The 20,533-nt window shown below is 36.5% G+C and overlaps 1 protein-coding gene across 1 annotated transcript in view; it reads left to right on the top strand.

Moving 5' to 3' along the window:
* Window positions 1-20,533, top strand: part of LOC129262155 (recQ-like DNA helicase BLM) — a 28,416-nt gene that overhangs the window by 4,127 nt on the left and 3,756 nt on the right. Inside the window, exons 2-22 of the mRNA XM_054900209.2 lie at window positions 843-1,187; window positions 1,757-1,848; window positions 2,431-2,559; window positions 2,906-3,040; window positions 3,736-3,788; window positions 4,268-4,599; window positions 5,040-5,112; window positions 5,573-5,745; window positions 6,444-7,219; window positions 7,745-7,930; window positions 9,838-10,070; window positions 10,560-10,658; window positions 11,609-11,757; window positions 12,449-12,586; window positions 13,728-13,854; window positions 14,242-14,437; window positions 15,468-15,652; window positions 16,436-16,592; window positions 16,899-17,122; window positions 18,979-19,168; window positions 19,810-19,956. Of these exons, the coding sequence (XP_054756184.2) occupies window positions 843-1,187; window positions 1,757-1,848; window positions 2,431-2,559; window positions 2,906-3,040; window positions 3,736-3,788; window positions 4,268-4,599; window positions 5,040-5,112; window positions 5,573-5,745; window positions 6,444-7,219; window positions 7,745-7,930; window positions 9,838-10,070; window positions 10,560-10,658; window positions 11,609-11,757; window positions 12,449-12,586; window positions 13,728-13,854; window positions 14,242-14,437; window positions 15,468-15,652; window positions 16,436-16,592; window positions 16,899-17,122; window positions 18,979-19,168; window positions 19,810-19,956 (4,139 nt within the window). The remainder of the gene's footprint in view (window positions 1-842; window positions 1,188-1,756; window positions 1,849-2,430; window positions 2,560-2,905; window positions 3,041-3,735; window positions 3,789-4,267; window positions 4,600-5,039; window positions 5,113-5,572; window positions 5,746-6,443; window positions 7,220-7,744; window positions 7,931-9,837; window positions 10,071-10,559; window positions 10,659-11,608; window positions 11,758-12,448; window positions 12,587-13,727; window positions 13,855-14,241; window positions 14,438-15,467; window positions 15,653-16,435; window positions 16,593-16,898; window positions 17,123-18,978; window positions 19,169-19,809; window positions 19,957-20,533) is intronic.

The raw sequence follows: 20,533 nt of genomic DNA on the forward strand, positions 1-20,533 counted from the left end.
GACCAAAAAAAAGAAAAAAAAGTCTGTCAAAAGGGGATCCGCGCCTAAATCTACTGCAAAGTTTATGTTAATCTTGATGATCATTAGCTTATTTTCCTTCCGGGACTTTCCTCCACCTCGCCGACATACTGGGCTGAGAGTGCAAGACTCTGCAATCTGTGCATACAGCAAGAGGTTCGAATCCAAGTTCCAACCGGAAGTAAAAAGAAAAAAAAGAAAAGAAAAAGATAGTGAAAGAAGGGGATTTTGGAAAAGTATTTTTTTAATTAGTGAAGGGGACATACACAGTAAGGACGTCTTTCCACCATCGCCTGAGGTAGGCAGCTGCATGCCTCGGCTCTATAGAGTCTAGCTCTCTACCACTCTGGCTCTTGCACGCAATCCGAGCAAACAGTGTAATGTTACTCATTAGGTCTAGACTAACACCACACTAGTGCGAGAAATGAAAAAGTAGAAAAATGCCATTGATAATTCCATGTAAAGCCAAAAGCTTTGATTAAATGCGATTGTACTTTAATAAGAGTAGAAAAATATTTTATCTTATTTCATCAAATCTTATTGTCATTATGCTCAACTCACCTCCACTTGTGGCTATGAGAGACTTGAGCCACTTGACAAATTTTCTTCAATAAGCTACTCATGTTACCCACACTATATACAGTATGCTATATTCAGACTTTAAATCTTATTTTAAGATCTACAAGTCCAAACCAAATGCACCTTTATAGAAAAATGGGCAAAAAAAATATGCACAAAGTGGCTCAAATTTATCACATCTCCCCCAATTGTAAAATGTGTAGATAATTTTATTACTCCTTAAATCCCTTTTTGATGTTAAACAGAAACTTCAATTTCAAGCTGTCTCGGAGTGGAAAGTTCAAACCACCAGCATCTAATACAGTGCCCCCTACTGCTGCTGGTGCTGCTGCTGCTGCTGTAAGTCAGACATCGCTGAAAAGTTTCTTCAAGCCCAACCCAACCAACCAGAGTATGGGCGGAGGAAATGCCCAGCTGAAGAGTATCGAAGGTCATAGAAATGTTAAAACATCTGCCAAAGATGTATTCAGAGACCAGAAGAATCAGATCATGACTTTACACAGTAATATAATGGATAATAGCAATTCTGTTATATCGTCACCCAGCAATGGAAGGAAGCCTGTGGCATCAGTTCAACCCTTCACACCAAGGTTCGTTAAATGAAGATTTATTTCAATGTCTTTCTTCAACTTAATATATGATTTTGAAACGGATCTATGTACATGTATACACTCATCTAAATATGGCCTCTTATTTGGTCTGCAAATGGTTTGCCTACAGGTGCAATATTAGTATATTTGATCTTAACTTGTGGAATATTTCTTGTATCGCTTCCTGAGCCGGTATTATCCAATATTATTGCATTGCCTTCTTCTCCTGAGCATTAACAATGTTGGAGGTGTTTCTCAAAATTGTATGAGAATAACAGTATTGTAACTGCTGTTTTGGTAGTTGCTGCAATTTGTATGCAGCATTTTTAAATACGTAAACAGTATACACTAAACAGTGAGATATTCTCAAATAACAATATCTTAGAGTTGATGAATTCTTCTACCCTTATAAATCTTATTGTTTACGAAATGTAATTTTATCAAGTACATGTAACAACAACTTAGATTTGCTATAGTAGATGAATTCTACCCTTGTAATGCTTATTGTTATGAAATGTATTACTTGTCATATAACCCATACATGTACATGTATTTTTGTCTCTCAATAGTGCTAAGAAAAATGTTTCTCCTCCTCAAAACTTCTTCAACTTGGATGATTTATCCGACGACGAGGACTTTGATTTCCTTGAGCCGACTATGCGTAAGTGGTGTTTATTTTGATACGAACTGTTTATCATCGAGGTTGTCTCTGGTCAGTCTGGAAGTAGATGCGATTCCATTTTGACACAGCTTCTTGTTTTTTGCAGGAAATGGGGACTAAGCAAATTACCATCTCCCGCACTGTTATGAATTATGTATTCATTTGAATGCTTTACTCAAATAATTGTTACCATTAAAAAGAGATTTACATATGTACATGTAGTAGCATGGTAAGCATGCAATGATCATAAAACTACAATTTAACTGATGAAATATATCTTGATGTTTTTTTTGCTCTTTATCTTATGAATGTGTAATGTGATACACTTTAATACATATTAATGTGTTTTGTTATTATTTCATGAATTGTGATGCATAAATAGAATATTGTCACTTATAATTTTAACATTCTAAGCAATTTTTACATGTGTATGCATAAATTACATGTATTCTATTTGCATTCAGACCATTTACTTTTTTTTATATAATTAGCAATGAAGCAGAGTTTTACTTATTTGTTGCGACCTGAATTCTGGCAATAATTCAATCACTCCATTGTATTGACTGATATTCTTATCTGTAGCTCCCAAGAAGCACTTTTCATTCAAAAGTAAGCAGCCAAACAGCAAGCCATCAATCATAGAAGGAAAGAAAGATGAATGTTACCCTGCCTTTGAGAAAGATGATAGTGACAGTGACGAAGATGTAATTGGTAAATACAACACAGTTGTTTTGAAAGACAAGCTTGGAATTGGAAAATGGATAGATGATAGCTTGGCAGTAATTTTTTTCAGAATTCAGTGCTTATTTAAAAAAAAAAGTATATAAACAATAGCTTATTTGCTATATGTTACAATGGACAGGGCTTAAACCAACGCCAGGCCATGGAATGTCATGGACCTGGATGCCCTGGTGGCTGGCTCGGTGCCACTCTCATTAGCCTAGGAGATTTGTTCTGCCCTTTTTTACTATCCCCATTTTTGCTGTCATATCGGAATGTGCAGAAAAGTTTTCAACTGTCTAGCTTGTGATCATCCTATATCTTGTCAATTTTCTAGCTTCTGCCAAGAAATCTCAGAAAGGTCGAGCTGTTATCTTGGATAGCGACAGTGATGATGGTGAGGAGGATGTTCTAAAAGGAGAAGATAATGCTATTCATATAGATTGGTCAGAAACTCAGCTGCCAGAGGAAGGTAAGTATAATTACTGTGAGAAGGCCATACATGTATATCACAGAATTGGATCCTTTAACTAATACAGGAAGGAACAATATTATTTTGGTCTAAAAAGCAAGTTTTCGTACATGTAGATAAAAAATATGCTTGAGTCGACTGTTTTTTTGCTGTTAGTGCAGAAGTGAACAATGCATTCATCTAGATCTTGCATGAGGAAGGTTGTTGTGATGTCAAAAATTGAACAAAAAGTTGAATGGCAGCACTTATAGTTATACTTTGTACACACTGAAAATATTCTATAACATATTATGACTCTATGTGCTGAAATGATGAGTGAAATATAAAAATTCTATCACTGTAAGTGATAATCAATAGGGAATCTGCACTTTATTATACATATCCATATTGTGATTAATATTCGACCAATCCTAAGCATGACTCCTAGTATAGAATATCGATATAATTTTTTATGAGCATGTTGCAATTTTGATGACTCTTTGATTTCGTATAAACTTTATATGGATACACAAACCAGACAAGTAATTGGGTATTTACTAAATGAACCTTAGTCTACTTTCTACTTTGATAATAAATCATACATTGATGGTTCACTGGTTCTCCATAGTTAAGATCTATTTAAATAGAATGCTCCCTGGATTGTATTCAAAGTAAGTCACCCTTAATGAAAACGTATACAATTTGTATTTTGACAGCTGAAAGCAAGGCACCAGACTTTGATGATGAGGAGGATCTGACATGCATTGATGTGAGTATTCTGTGACCAACAAATATGCCAATGTTTTATTAAAGAAAAAAAAGATATTCCTATGTTCCTTTGGGGCTACATTTAAAAAAAAACAATATATGAAGAGAATAAGCCCCCTTGAAAGTATGAAATTAATTGGAAAAATTTTAAATTTCCAGAAATGACAACTTATTAAAGTTAATTAGACTATGCTTTTATTCTGATTGTTCACTTTATATGGAAGATTATTTTATCATGTGAATTTGCATCTTCCAAATGAATTGAAATCAATAAATTTGTATGTTGGTGTAGTGTTGGCCCACTAATAAAAAATGTGTCTGTAGCTACATGTACTAGGCCCACTTCATTTTGTTTTGTACTCTCCTTTGTCCTCTGATTGGTGAAAAGGGTTATATAGTGTTTTAAACCGACTTTGAATTTCCACCAAAAAGGCAGATAAGATACAATGCTTTGTTTCATTTCGGGTTCCTTATATCCAGAATGAACCACCACCATCACTTGGTCCTGTTGCTGAGACCCAGTATGACTTCATAGATGTACCATCTCCATCTCCTCCACCCTCACCTGGGGACTTCAACATTGATATACAGTGGGATTCCCTCCCTTCTCCTCCTCCCATTGATGCAGAAGACGATGCCTTCCCTCCCCCGGCCTCTCCATCCCCACCGTCGTCCCCGGTCTTCAAGCAGACCCAGCACACCCCTCCAGCAAGGCAACGTCACAGGATTCCAGAGGAGGACATCATAGCAATTCCTCCATCCCAAGATGTGAAGCCGGGAGTAAAACTGGGAGACAAAGGACAAGCCCAAAAGTAAACTTTGGTTTTCCGAGAATCGATTGTGAAGGGTGCACAGTAGATTAGTATAAGGACCTTTTGTCACTTTCAATTATGAAAAGACACAGGTATTCATAAATTTACCTTGTTCTACTAAATGGCATGGTTTGAGTAGCTTATAACTATATTCAAACTTGATATTGAGTGTTCTGAAATGGATTTTCAGTTAAATTGAAAGTAGAAATGTGGTCAATATCCACCAATTTTGTCCTTGAAAATAAGGAATAGAACCTCATATCCGTTCGGTGAACTGGCAGAATACCATTTCCAAGACATACTCGGTTTCTTGTCTTCTTCTACATCGTTAATTCCAATAAAGTGACTATTAAGCCTTGATTGTTTATATTTGTGTCAATAAGAAATAAATTCATATTCCGACATATTGATTATAAAATCTATATTTTTCATTCCACTAGACCTATGGAAGAAAGAATTGATGATATATCATCACTGACAGCACATCCAGCTCTCAAACCACTTACAGATCAGGTATGTAGTATAAGACATATCACTGTTGAGGTCTGTCTTGTTGAATTTTAATTGTGTGTATTTTTTTTGTCTCATTGGTATCATAACTTGAGAATCAAGAAAACTTTCCTGTCATAAAAAAAAAAAAAAAAATGCAATGGTAAAGAAGCAGGGTTAAACAGAGACAAGGCATTTATACTTGAGATTGATTTTCACTGCTAGTAATACCTCACTGCATTTTTGCTGAACCAATGCTGATTGCACACAAGTCAAGCAAAACAATATGGGCATCAGGTAGAAAAGTGAGCTTTGAACATCATCACTAAATTCACACATTCTGCAACCTTTACTTCAAACAAGAAGGTAGATGTATATGAATGTAGTTGATAGAAAAATATTTTAGCAATGATTAGTGAAAGATGAATGGATATGACATGACGTAACATCTGAGAAACCACTCTCCTCTTGTCATACGCTGTAGATGAATGCAGATGAGCTGCAAGATAGACTCCAATCCCTGGACAGCCTTCTCTATGAAGTCATGGACAGGATATGCAATACAATGGATATTTATCTTAGATCCATGCATTCATCTACTGGAGATGTGACATCACCGCCACAACTTGCCACCCTCAAGCAGTTGTCAGTATTACGGTAAGATTGACAATATTTGGACTATGAGTGGAAAGGAACTGGGTATAATATTCACTGTTAGTTGCCTATTAGGATATATCTTTGGGCTGCCGCACACCTTACGATTGGTCTGCGACCTGATTTTGGAATAAAACCTAGTAGAATGTGATGATGATATTGAGACATGGAATATCTTACTGTGTTATGTTCTAAATCATCTTACAAATACCTATGTTCAAATCTGTGACTATGCTTTTATCCTTATTAGAATAAAGCAAATTTAATATCTGGTCATAATGACGTCATGATTGGCTACGATTTTAAACAGGATTCAACAGATAATTTGAACCTCAATAGATAATTATCATTCACATTTTCAGAAAATGAGCACAATGCGATTTGTTCCAAAATCGGATCATGGACCATTTGTAAGGTGTGCGGTGGCCTTTAGAGAATGCATTAGACTGTCTTATGCGTGTTCTGTACTTATTTCTTGAACATAACTCTGTTAAGACTTATCTGGAGGGTTCTGATTGTTAAATTCCTAGGTGGTATAGTAGACAGAGTGTCACCATCTCATGCTTCATAAACTATCATCCTCCACTCTCAATATTGAAATTTTGAAATCCATGTCTGATGTGATATTCACTCTTTCAATAATCCCTATTACGTGTATGTTTGACATATGTCCATATTTTACTCAACTTTGTATCGTATAGGAAGAGAGTGAAAGCTAAACAGAAGCAAGTGCAATCAAGACAGAAGCATACAGGAGTTCCTGTGTCAAAGACATTACCGATTCGGACGCTCCTCACCAGTAGACCGACAGGACATTCTTTTGCCAACTCAACCTTGAGCAGTACTGGGCGATTAGCCAGTGACTTTCTTGAACCATCCTCTACCGATGATTATCCACCAACCACAGACTACAGCAATCAAGATGGATACAGTTCACGTGAACGAAACTCTGAATCAAGGTACGAAACACCAATGAGCAATGATAGGAGTTCTGGGCCTGCCAGTTCTTTCCAGTTTAAAACCCCATCCTCAACTGTAACACCAAGAAGCTTATCCAGTAAAAGGACATCACTGAACCAGTCAACTATCTCAGGGACAAGCCTTCCAGGATTCATGAGCACATCCTCAGGTTTCTCCTCTCCTGGAGCCAATGGAGCAGGAGGAACCGGAAGAGTGTCTTCTCCGTTGCCTTCTGGTGGTGACAGCTTCTTTGAAGTTGAGGATACAGACACACCAGGATCCAGCGGCTATCAGAGTCGGACTTCCTCCAGCTTCCAGACCCCAAGCACGTTTGGAGCAAGTCGGTTTGATACGCCACAGAGTGTCCCTGACATCAGGGGTCGGTCCAGCTTTGATCAAGGGAGGTCAGATGATGGTGGTTCCAGTCGACCAGGGATGATGGGTATCGGAACAAAACGGCAATCAGCAACTCAAGCGCTCTCTCAAACTGCTATTCCATCATCAAATCTGAGTCAAGGTGGGTATTGTACTAGCTTTTTATTTTCTATACATTCCAAATTAGTGCCCCCTCTGATGATATTTCTGTTTCAATGGCCTTTGCTCTTACACTGAAAAAAAAAATTCACATATATTCAGATACTCAACAACTCCTTTGTGATATAGTTTAATGTGATTTGATGTTTCAGTTCAAAGTCAGATGCCATTATAAGTAGCCTCTGGCAATGTCCTTTTCCTAGCAATATACCTTAAATTATATTAAAAGCTGGCTATCTAAAGTTTGTGCCATGTCTGTTAGGTAGAAACCTGCTATAAAGGTGATATGTGTCTTTTATAGTGACTTTACCGCATTCCCAATTATTCTTGCTATGATGAAATGTGAGGATTGGTAGTGAAAAGCCTGGAGTCTTGGAGGTTCACCTCTGACTTTCAACAAGGTCCTTATCATGACACCCCAATGCCTTCATAGATGTCATGTACCATGATGAATATGGATATTGTTCTTTGCAATAACTTTCAAACATTTCTGTTTCTCTTCCATCAGATTTAAGTGAGATGCCAGCAGAAGTGGTCTCTGACAATCCATTCAGCGGCTACAACTTCCCTCACTCGAGAGAGCTCCACAAGGTCTTCAGGAAGACATTTGGTCTCCATCAGTTCAGGGAAAACCAGCTTGAAGCCATCAATGCAGCCTTACTTGGGAAAGACTGCTTCATCCTTATGCCAACAGGTATGGAAAGAATTAATGAATGATGAACAGATACTGTACCTCTATAAACAGCCTGTCACATTTCTAAGCATGCAGAATATATTATGGGGATGTGGCTATCTTTAGAATCTGCAATTTTATGTGAACAAGCAATATTATATAAAAAACAAGAAATAAGAGAAAATTAGTAATTAGACAACTGGTATCTGAAATACATTTTTGTGTGAATACTTGGTTGGTAGCTACATACCAAAGAGGGAACTACCTGTTATAACTAGCAAATACCCTTGAGAAATTGTTTGTTTGTGTAAATACTAATTTCTAATTAGTAATTTTCTCTTATTTCTTGTTTTTAATATTTATTAATGATTTACCAAAATGTTCAGACAAATTGAAATTTTTGTTATTTGCGGATGATACCAATATTTTAGTTTCTGATAATACACTACAATCTTTGAATAATGTTTTGAATCAAGAATTACCTCATGTAACCGCATGGTTTTACTATAACAAACTCTCTTTGAATATGGATAAATCGAACTATATATTATTTCATGGACATAATAGAGTAAATGATATTGAAGTATTAGATATTAAAATGAATAATCAAGTTATCAAACGTGTAAGTAACTCAAAGTTTTTAGGCGTTTTAATTGATGAAAGACTTTCATGGAATAATCATATAATGGATGTGACAAATAAAATATCTAAGAATATCGGTATCATCCGCAAACTTAGTGATTTCTTGCCTCAACACATTCTTTTAACTTTGTATAATACCTTAATCTTGCCTTACTTGTCTTACTGTAATGTAGTGTGGGCAAATACATATCCTTCAAAACTAGAAAGATTGTTTATTTTACAAAAAAGAGTAATCCGAATATGTTCATTTTCTCACAGATTGGCCCACACTAAAGAACTTTTCGTGAAATATAATGTTCTAAATATCTATCAACTCAATTCCTACTTTTGTGCAATATTAATTTTTAAACATAAACATAATATACTCCATAATTCAATATCGTCTATGCTTGATTTAAATGTTAATATTCATGATTATAATACAAGAAACAAAAATAAATATCACTTATGGACTGTAAATAAAAATTATGTATTATTCTCATTTAGACACCATGCTCCAGCTGTTTGGAACAATCTTCCAATAGAAATAAGATCAATCAGTTCAACGAACGCTTTTAGCAGGAAATTGAAACTATATTTAATCAATAGTGTGTGAAAGCAAGGATTTTTACTGCCTTTGTGTGTTTATGTATTGGGTTTGTGCGGTTAAACGTGTTTTAACTTATGTTTATAGTATTACATGTACATGTATTATCAAATGATTTCAGTTATTGAATTAAATTTTAAATGAGCATTTTATCAAATTTGTAATTTCAATTTGGCTTATTTTATTTTTTATGTAAGGGTGGTTATCTCGACAAACCTTGATAGGTTTTTATGACCACCTAATTCCAATATTGTATCTCTCTATTGTCATTTGTATCTGTTTAATACTTGTTTTACATGTACCTTATATTTTTCTGCCTTATTATTGCACATTGTATTTGTTATTACTGTATTCTATACTCTGTATTGATTTTTATTGGAATTGAATAAAACATTGAATTGAATTGAATTGAAAAAGATAAAAGATCAATTGAAATGTTCTCAAAACAAAATTCTTCTACTCCTTCTGTCAATAAATTGCTGCAAAGGCTGCAAATTGTCTGTATTTTTCTTGTGAAGAAATTAAGATTGCAACTAGAGCAAAGAAAAATGACCTTTTTGCCATGTTAATCATTTATTCTCTAATTATCTCTATTCACCATTTGACTATTGATTTCTGCAATTCCCATAGGCTTTTTTTACTTGTTTTAAGACTCAAACATTTCTACTAATTAATTTGTTTTCTGTTACTTTTTTTATAGGTGGAGGTAAAAGCTTGACCTATCAACTGCCCGGTGTCCTGACTGCAGGGGTGACCATTGTCATATCCCCTCTGAAGTCCCTTATCCAGGACCAGGTCCAGAGGTTGGTCTCTCTTGAGATCCCTGCAACCCATCTATCAGGGGAGATGTCTGGTGCTGCTGCTGATGGTATCTACAGACAGCTCTGCATGAGAGACCCTGTCGTCAAGATGCTCTACGTCACTCCGGAGAAGGTCAGAATTCAGTCGTCATGCCTTCATTTAATTGCCAACTCTGCTTTTTCCAAGCCACCGCTACTAATTACATTTATCCGGGCAGGAAATTTGTTCCTTGAAACGCTTGGCGCATAACAGCAACTCTGCTAAAACCAGGGTTATTATGCTGTATTTATTGTAGAGCACCATGAGACTTCTAAGAAAGAGGTGTTAAGCACTTTATAAGCAAGTGTATATTTTTTTTCTGTCATCCCTTTGGGTATTATCCTCCTGGAATAAGAACGACTTATGAAAAAAAATCTAACAATTGATATAAGATTCAAACAAAGAAATAGGCAGAATAGTCATTATTTGATTCAAATAAATCACCCAATTTTTGTTAAAAGTAAGTCCAGACAAAGGTTTTTCATGGAAAAGATGTAGTATTCTATTAGATTGATCCCATCCCTTTGTGGTTGCATTGGTTGCATTGATTTCTTTTGTATCCGTCCACCCTTGGAAACCCAGATCAGTGCGAGTCAGAAGCTCTTATCAACCATGGAGCATCTCTACACCAGAGGGTTACTCTCAAGGTTTGTCATTGATGAAGCACACTGTGTCAGTCAGGTCAGTAGAATAAGCCAGTTCACGGTCAGCTCATGATCAACTTTTCTCAAATGACCTTTGTGATTTTTCATTAGGATAAGCACTATCATTTTCAAATGTAGATGTTGCGTAATCTTTAATACCGGTAGAGTATTCAAATTCTAAGAACAAAAGGCATTGCATAGACCAGGTGACTAGAATAGTACATCAGGGATAAAGTTTGGAAATCTGTTTTATTGTCTGTCTTTGGCACATTTGACTATTGTTTAGGCTACTGTCAAATACCAGTGATTATGAAGGCTCTATTTATTACTCTTCAGCTTGGATGTGATAAATATTTTGAAAGGAATACATGAATAATCATCAAATCACAAATGCCTATGTCAGTGAATTTGAAAGCCACCTTCATGGTTGTCTCCACTGACCTTTTTCTGCTCGTGCGCAGTTTACAACCGTGAACAGGCTTATAGATTGTAGAATGATATATCGAATTAAATGAATGTTTAATAGGAGAAATTGTTTATGCATTACTTCTGTCATGATTTTGAGCTGTGAATATATCTAGAGCCTTTTTGTTTATTATTTTAATGATTCACATAATTTCTGAGGTCCCATTTCATAACCTATAGTCATAGAGATCTTGATATTTATTGGACATTGTACAATGGTGCCATGGTACATGTAATACTATATATACCGTTAATGGTATTTTTCATAAAACGGGAGACCTGGGCATGAAATTGGTCATTCTATTTTTTTTTATTTGAGGGGTGGGGGCAGCTTATTTTTACCACTGACCATCTTTCATTGATTGTCATTTTGGGAAATTTCTATGTGACAATAGAAAACTTTGGAAACTATTATATATGTCCATTTGTCAACATAGGACACAAACTGAAGATAAATGCAAATTTCTAGTCTTGACATTAAAACACCTTTTTTTTACCTTATTAATTACGATGATTACATAGTGGGGTCATGACTTTCGTCCAGACTACAAACGGTTATGCAAGCTACGCGAGAAGTTCCCTGGTGTGCCCATGATGGCCCTGACAGCCACAGCTACCCCTAGGGTCAAGACAGACATCCTTCACCAACTCAAGATGAAAAAACCTCAGGTGTAAGTAGGACAGAGATTGTTATCAACAAATACCTGTGATGATCTTACAGGGGCCAATTTTATAAAACTTGTTACAATAACAAAATAATACGCATTTTCTATAAGAAGTTCATTATGAGCCAATCAAATCAATTTATTTCAGTAGCTCTCACCTGTTATTGCAAATTTATTTTATGAAATGGGACCCAGAACAGTAAGTTGTCCCATTTGGGGGCTGATCCAGTAGACTATGGGGGGGGGGGGGGGGGGGGGGGGGTCAAGGCCTGTTCGGCCTCCCTGGATCTGCCAATGGTCCCAATTTCTGTAGATAGTTTGAAGTTTTATAAAAGGAAAAGAGGGATGTTTAGTGTTGATGACCTTTGTGTAAATATCTAAATTTAACAGGAAATTTGTTTATTTAAACAAATTGTCTTCTCTATTTCCTGACTCATGAAAATGAATGGACATATTTTGAGATTCATTTGGGAATCATTAATGAAAATCTAGATAATTTCCAAGTTTAGATAGAGCACCATGATTCAGTCTATTGCTTGGAAGTTTGAATAAAACAATTTCAGGTGTTAAACCCTAAAAGGCCGGCCAGGACTATGCTAAGAACATTATCCTTGCTCTTCCTTTTCATCCATTTATCCTTCATTTTTTCATTGTTATCATTATTGTCATCATAATTACTCTTGACCCTTGTTCATAGATTGACCAGTAGCTTTGACCGTAGTAATCTGATGTTCAGAGTAGAGAAGAAACAACCCAGTAAGATGATAGAGAGGATTACAAAACTCATCAACTCACAATTCAAAGGAAAATCAGGAATCATCTACTGTCTTTCAAGGTATGATACTTTCTAATACATTAATCACTGTGCATTATTTGTGCTTATATGTGCACTGAAACCTGACTAAAGAACAGGAAAAGCAGTTTTATGGACAGCTTATTTGTTGTTGGATATACATGTAAGACCAAACCACAACCAGAGGAATATTGAAAATGAGGTATTTATCAGGGCTTAAGGTCAAGTTAGATGAACTGTTTACGAACCAAATTTTCATTTGACAAAGTGCAAAATAATAAGTAGACAAGGTGGGTATTCAACCATTTGGGCATTAGACTAAATGACAGTTACATGAAGACCAAGTGATGGATTGGACCAGAATGGTAGTTGGACCAACTATTTGGTCATTAGACTAAATGACAGTTACATGAAGACCAAGTGATGGATTGGACCAGAATGGTAGTTGGACCAACTATTTGGTCATTAGACTAAATGACAGTTACATGAAGACCAAGTGATGGATTGGACCAGAATGGTAGTTGGACCAACTATTTGGGCATTAGACTAAATGACAGTTACATGAAGACCAAGTGATGGATTGGACCAGAATGGTAGTTGGACCAACTATTTGGTCATTAGACTAAATGACAGTTACATGAAGACCAAGTGATGGATTGGACCAGAATGGTAGTTGGACCAACTATTTGGTCATTAGACTAAATGACAGTTACATGAAGACCAAGTGATGGATTGGACCAGAATGGTAGTTGGACCAACTATTTGGGCATTAGACTAAATGACAGTTACATGAAGACCAAGTGATGGATTGGACCAGAATGGTAGTTGGACCAACTATTTGGTCATTAGACTAAATGACAATTACATGAAGACCAAGTGATGGATTGGACCAGAATGGTAGTTGGACCAACTATTTGGGCATTAGACTAAATGACAGTTACATGAAGACCAAGTGATGGATTGGACCAGAATGGTAGTTGGACCAACTATTTGGTCATTAGACAAATGACAGTTACATGAAGACCAAGTGATGGATTGGACCAGAATGGTAGTTGGACCAACATGATTGTAGACCAAGTGGATTGTATGATAGTGTTAATCTGGGAAATAGACCATCTGTTGTTAGACTAAGTGGATACAAACCATTCTTTTTGGTTGTTGTTTTTAAATGTTGTGTCTGCAGGAATGAATGTGAGAAAGTTGCTGATGATTTGACCAAGGCTGGAATCAAAGCAAGTCCATACCATGCTGGACAGAGTGATAAGGAACGGTCAACCGTTCAGACTAGATGGATTAATGATCAATATAAGGTAAAGGTCTTAATAACCAGCATTTTGTATGCTCTACATAGTGCACTAAGTCACAGCATTTACAAAATAATATTTCTTAGGTGGTAAGACCAATGTTTAGGAGTATGAAACCAGTTTAGACACATTATCATAAAAAATTAAGAACTTCAATCGTGATTCAGCTCCAAGAAATGGGAGCAAAAAAAAAATATCAGCAACTTTTACTTCTGTGAAGCAAAGCCCTGTAGTACTTGATAATGTCAATACAGGTTTTACAGTTTCCTTATCTGTGTTATCTCATACTTGCTCAGAATGAAAGAATCTGAAAAAAAGTCATACAATTAGAATATTGTTTTCAATTATCTATATGCTATTATTATATGCTATCATGATTTTTTTCTTCTCTAGGTCGTATGTGCAACCATAGCATTTGGTATGGGAATAGACAAAGCAGATGTCAGGTTTGTGATCCACTACTCCATACCCAAGTCTATTGAAGGTTACTACCAAGAGGCTGGTAGGGCTGGTAGAGACGGTGGCATAGCTCATTGTGTACTCTACTACTCCTACCAAGATGTGACTCGTCTTAGGCGGATGATAGAGAGTAAGTCTTATAAATTTTCCTTTGTCATCGCTTAAAGGGGGAGTGAACAGACCGATCCTTGTGTGGTTTCTCATTGACAGCATTTTATAAATTGCTAGTCTTGAAACATACATTTTTATATGATTATTAGTAACGCAGGGAATAAAATAGCCTATAATTTCATTTCTGTGGAGGAACTATTGTTTATTTAGAGGAAAAATACCTGGGGCCAGTTTCATAAAGGACTTGTAACTTTGCCATTATGGCAACTACCATGGATGGTAACAGGGCTCAGCAGCCAATCACAATCAAGGTTTCCAAGGTAGTTGCCATAATGGCAAAGTTGCAATAGTTGCAAGTCCTTTAAGAAACAGGCCCCTGGTGTGCTACTTGGTAGCATAATCATTGCGATATGAATGCATTGAGAAGAAAATTAGAGTGTTATCATTCAAGTGGGTCTATATTACAAGACTACGCTGCTCAGAATGTTGCATTATGGGTATTGAAACAGGCCAGATATGATTAGTTGAGGGCTTGAAGTAGGCTCTCAAGGCTTCTGGTACGTATGCCCTTTAAATGAAATTAAAAATGGTTAAAATAATGCAGTAAGCAGATATTAGACCAAATGGTTGTTAGACAAACTGGTTGTAGATTAAATGAACTGCATGGTCCCATAAAGCAGTGCCAGAATTCATCAACACTTTTCGTTCAAGTTGTCGGATATTAAAACTTTCTTGATTTTGATTGGCTGAGGAGCACTGTTACTATAGCAACTGTTTGATAAAACAGCACCTGTCGGACAAAAGTCCTCTCATGAAATGCTCCTGGTTCTGTTAACTTCTTTCCTCTGGTAGACTGTTCTAGAAAGGCACTTCCAGCTACACAAACATGTATGTATTATTACTCCACTTGTCTTTTACTCTTTTATGTATTATCTATATAATAGTTATATGAAAGGAGACAGGATTAAAATCTCCCTTGCAGTCCTACGATATTTACTCCATCACATAGAGTTTCATTACATAATCATTACTCCTATTGTTATTCACAGAGGGTAGTGATAATTACAATGCAATCAAGGTCCATGTGGACAATCTGTACGGCATGGTGCAATACTGTGATAACATGGCCGACTGCCGTAGAGCTATCATGCTCTCATACTTTGGTGAGACAGGGTACAATCGAGAGATCTGCAGACGAAGTAGGGAGACTACCTGTGATAATTGCCAGTCAAGTGTATGTACTACTCTTGTCTTTCCAATTACTCTCAATATTTGTTGTAATACAATCATTTAGTCAGTTGATCTATTTGTATGTTTATTCAGAAGTGTAGTAGTAGTGATTAGTTTTAGAATCTCATGTTGTCCCTTTTAATGGGTAAGGCCGGAACTATCAAACACTTGTAGCATTCGCCCGAACCCAATGATCCTTCCATTTTGTTTGATTCAGTGCATCCTTTCCTCTACCCAACACTCCTACTCCTCTTGCTTCTTCTTGTTTATTGGTCTATAAAATTTGAGGTTATTCTTACAAAAGTATTTTAATTTTCATGATTTGCGCCAAATTATAGTCAATTGATGTAGCTACTTGTTTATTTGTGGCAAGAGTATGTAAATGAAGTTTTGATGATGTGAAAAATTTCAGAAGACATCATACACGACAGTCCATTTTCCCTGCACTAAAACATAGAATTATGCTCTGTATTAGAAATTAGACTGACTAGATTAGATATTATATAGATATTGGTGTAAATTTTAGAGAAACCAAAATTAAGTAGGCTTTTCAACCATTTTTATGAGACAGCTTGTATACTCCTGGGGAGCATTTCATAGAAGCAAATAGTGATTTTCACACAAAGCTGTTATAAGCTACTGTAATCCTTGCATTTGATTGGCTCAAAACAAATGAGTCAGTGAAAAATCACTGGCAAGATGCTTCCTCAAACTCTCCTGAACCTCGAACTTTATCAGGAATGCACTGAACTTTATTTCAATATTTGAAATATTTATTTTCTTTCAGGCATCGTTTGTTGAAGTGGATGTGACTAAAGAGGCCAAAGGTCTGGTTCAGTTTGTCGGTGACGTGAGTGGGAATTCCACCAACAGGTCGAGGTACAAAGGACCTAGACGAGGCAATAGTCAGTTCACTGCTAATCACTATGCTGATGTCCTTATGGGTGAGTCTAAACTCAGAGGCCTGTTTCTGAATTGATTTAATTTAAACTCTGGTCTGAAGTTGTGGTTTAACTATAGATAGCCAAATATCTCTAACAGTAGAAGTGCAATTTGTCAGTGCATGTGATGCTTGATTCAATCGTAACTGTCTTGGAATGATAAACACATTAACCGTACAGAGCCCAGACTATTTTGAAATTGCATAGTCGGGGGGGGGGTCTTTAAAAAAGCTCAGAGTGGAAATAGTCACCTGCTATAGAATTTTTTTTCATTGTTAGTTCCATATATATCATTTTTTAATCCATCAGGTGGGAATTCAGCAAAGGTCAACCAGAGTGGCCACAACAACAGTCCAGTCTATGGTATCCTCAAGAAGAAAGAATTCCAGCGAGGAGACAGTGAGAGACTGATCCGTAAGCTCATCATCGATGGTTACCTGCGGGAAGAAATGTTCGTAGGAGCCCATGAACAGGCTATCTGTTACGTCAAAGTTGGCCAGAGAGCCTTTGAACTGCTTAACGGCAGATGTAAGGTATGCATCAGGATCTCTCACAACAGACCTTGGAAAGGAAGGGAGGTTCTCTTATGAGCAAACTTTGGGACAGGCAGTATTCAATTCAATCATGGTTTATTTCGTATAAAAACATGTTACTCAGCCAAAAGGCTGAGATTAGCATGTTTACAATAAAATGTTTTCAAGTCATACATGGGTAAAAGCAACAATTACAATTTAATCAGGTACATGTAAGGAATTGTGATGTACATATACACAACAAAAAAAAGTAAGTCCCCCCTAAATCAAATTGCTGTAACTTTTGAATGGAATTATTTTGAGATATGATATTTCGTAGGTGTTTTTTGCACTTATTAGGCAACTTCTGGGGGAAAATTAGATTGATCGGTTGAGTCATACATGAGTAATTAAAGATTGAATTAAAAATGACAATTTTTGAAAGTCACAAGAGTCGTTTTTCAGATTGTGCAAATACAAAGTTGGGCAAAAGTTGTTTGTAGGTGAATTTTATGGTGTTATGCTGTTTTACTATCCATCATTTAGCCACTCCACACATAATTTTGATATCGTATGTTCATGGTTGAGTGAGCACAATGTATTGCAGGGGCCGCGGAAGTGGGGGGGGGGGGGGGCTTCAGCCCCCCACTTTTTTCCAAAAGCATATACAAAAATGTAAAAATGACCATACGATTGTGATTTTTTGCATGGTCAGCCCCCCCCCCCCACTTTGAAAACCGTTCCGCGGCCCCTGTATTGTGATGTATCATCATAGGGGTTTATGTAGTATCCTCTACAACTTGTTAGATCATGTTAAAGAGAAATTCCAGTAGTTGCAGTAAACACTGATTTCATGAGAAAGTCTGTAAAACCAGGCTTAATTGTCAGTATATCATCGAGGATCTAGATCTGGTACAGTTACATAAACTGAACTTTGTGAAATCTTGAAATCTACGCTGAAAAATGTTCAGACTGAACTTCCCCAACACAGATAAGCGCACATGGGACAGTGTATAATTATTGCTTCGAGCGTCGGGCGCGACGCTCTACCCGAATACTGTGCTTATATGCTGATTTCTCAGCAATTACACAATTTCTTCCAGAATCCTTTGGCACATGCGTTTTATTTATACAAACAGACACTTTGGTGGTCATTTCATTGGATTCTGTACGAACTCATTTTGATATCGTTACCAAAACTAGCATTTACCTTTAACATTTGAAAATGATGGTGGCTCCCCCGATTATAGGCCCCTCCCCCATTTTAAAATTCTGGATCCACCACTGATTTGTCCATAAATTCAACTGATCCTGAGAAATTGTTAGGAAAAGAATACATTTATGCAGTATAAAGAGTATTCATTCCGATAAAGTTTTCGAATGTGCTCGCTCAACCATGAAAATGTTTGAAGTTTGGAAAGTGTGTGGTGATAGAAATGATGGATGATAAAAACAACAGCAATTAAAGTCACATATCGAACCGAATTTGCCCCCAATATTCACTTTATTACCCTTTGAAATGAGTCTGTGACATTGAAAATACAAATTTTCCAACTTTGATGCGTGCTCACTCATCCATAAATAAACAAATCGATTTCATTTTTGCACAGAATTCTGCCCATAGGTTGATAAACATTACTGCCAAATGACATTGCTAAAGACAACCTTTAAAAAAAGTTCCACCATATTGAATAAGGGATTACTTATTCTTAAACATATGCACCCATAATGTACACAAGTCTATGAGAGAGGAAGTCAAAATTTTAAGTTTGAACTATCCATGGTACTTAGTTACTTAATTAATACATTGATCTACCAAAGGACCACTGATATAAAATCATACATTTAGTGTTCTTACTATTTTTCCCCCCTTTCAGGTCCATCTACGCATGCAGGAGAGTCGTGCATCACGTGCAATGTCAGGCAAAGCACCTGTGATATCAGCAAGCGCTGCTGCTGCTGCTGCTATTAGAGACGATATCCACCAAAGACTACTGGATGATCTAAGGGCCACTTGCAGGACTCTGGCTGCTGAGAACAACATGAACACAGCCAATATCTTCAATGGTTAGTTCTCTTGATGGGTTGTTCTCTAAAAGGTTGAATGCCCACTTTGGATAAAAATTGACTTATTAACACAGACCAGGGGAAAAAATTAATTGGTGGGTCTGGGCAATTTTGCCCCCGAAATGCCCCCAAGAGTCCTGGGAAATAAAGAATTAGCGCCGAAAGTCTCCATTTACTGCAATGCTAAAGCTTATCCAATGTTGCAAATTTAGGTATTAGTCAGATATACGAATTTCAGTAGCGTATAAGAGTTGCCAGTGAAATAGCTGATTATTTGTTTCATGATATGCTCCCCTGGATTTGGGGGCTGAGCGTTAAGATTAAGAAAATTGCATAGCACTGTTTCATAGCATAGTTTGAATGGTTAATGGAAAAGAAGAAATGATGACTCTGAAAAGGTTAAGAGAGGCAAAGGGTGACAGAGATAGTGGATAGAGAGAGTGTCAACAGGGTCATAAGAAGCTTGGTTATTACCCGATCTATGTTACATCATTAGATATAATGAATAACAACAAAAACTTCAGAGGTCTTGGTCCATTGAAAGGATTGCATGATTTAAAACTTTACCGGTACTTCTAATTAACAAATTATTTATTTTGTTTGTGTGGTCTCTATAATACCAATTTTGACATCTTTGCTAGATGCAACTCTACGAGAGATGACGGAGAAGACCCCATTCACCATGGAGGAGTTACTAGATATCACTGGAGTAACGGAACCCAAGGCTAAGAGATGGGGCCAAGCCTTCCTACAGGTCATGTTCAAGTACTTACCAGAACTTATTCCTGGTAAGTCAAATATTACTCTTGATAGTCTATTGGAAATGATCTTTGGTCGTAATAGTCGAAACTGTGTGTATTTACTATGGGTTAGGGTTATGTACAAGTTTAGTGTCGAATTATTAAGTAAGAGAAACAAAAATTTTCAGAGCATATTTGTCACAGTGGACTGTAATGTAGTGTTTCTGCTTTGGAGAGATGGATAACAAAATATCTTTTCATTTATTGTGATAATTTTGATGAGTTGCATTGATGTAATCACGAAAATGTGCATGAAAGTGGCAAAATGTACTGTAAACTTCTGCCAAAGCTTGATTTGAGTATGCCGATTTTCTGATAAGTAATAATGATCCAAATATTTCATTATCAAGGAAAAAGGGTAAACCTTGTGTTCTGTCACTATCAAACAAAAAATAGAGGAAATACATGGTACTGCCAGTCAACTTTTACCAGGATCAGCTAAGCTTTCCACATTGTGAAATATACAGAACAGAAAATATTTTACACTCAGTTACATACATTTCCATAAGTAGGATCATGTATTGTACCAAATTACCAAGTCTTTGTCTCTTTTCTCACCCTACAG

The sequence above is a fragment of the Lytechinus pictus genome, chromosome 5, assembly GCF_037042905.1.
Source record: "Lytechinus pictus isolate F3 Inbred chromosome 5, Lp3.0, whole genome shotgun sequence".
Classification (NCBI taxonomy): domain Eukaryota; kingdom Metazoa; phylum Echinodermata; class Echinoidea; order Temnopleuroida; family Toxopneustidae; genus Lytechinus; species Lytechinus pictus.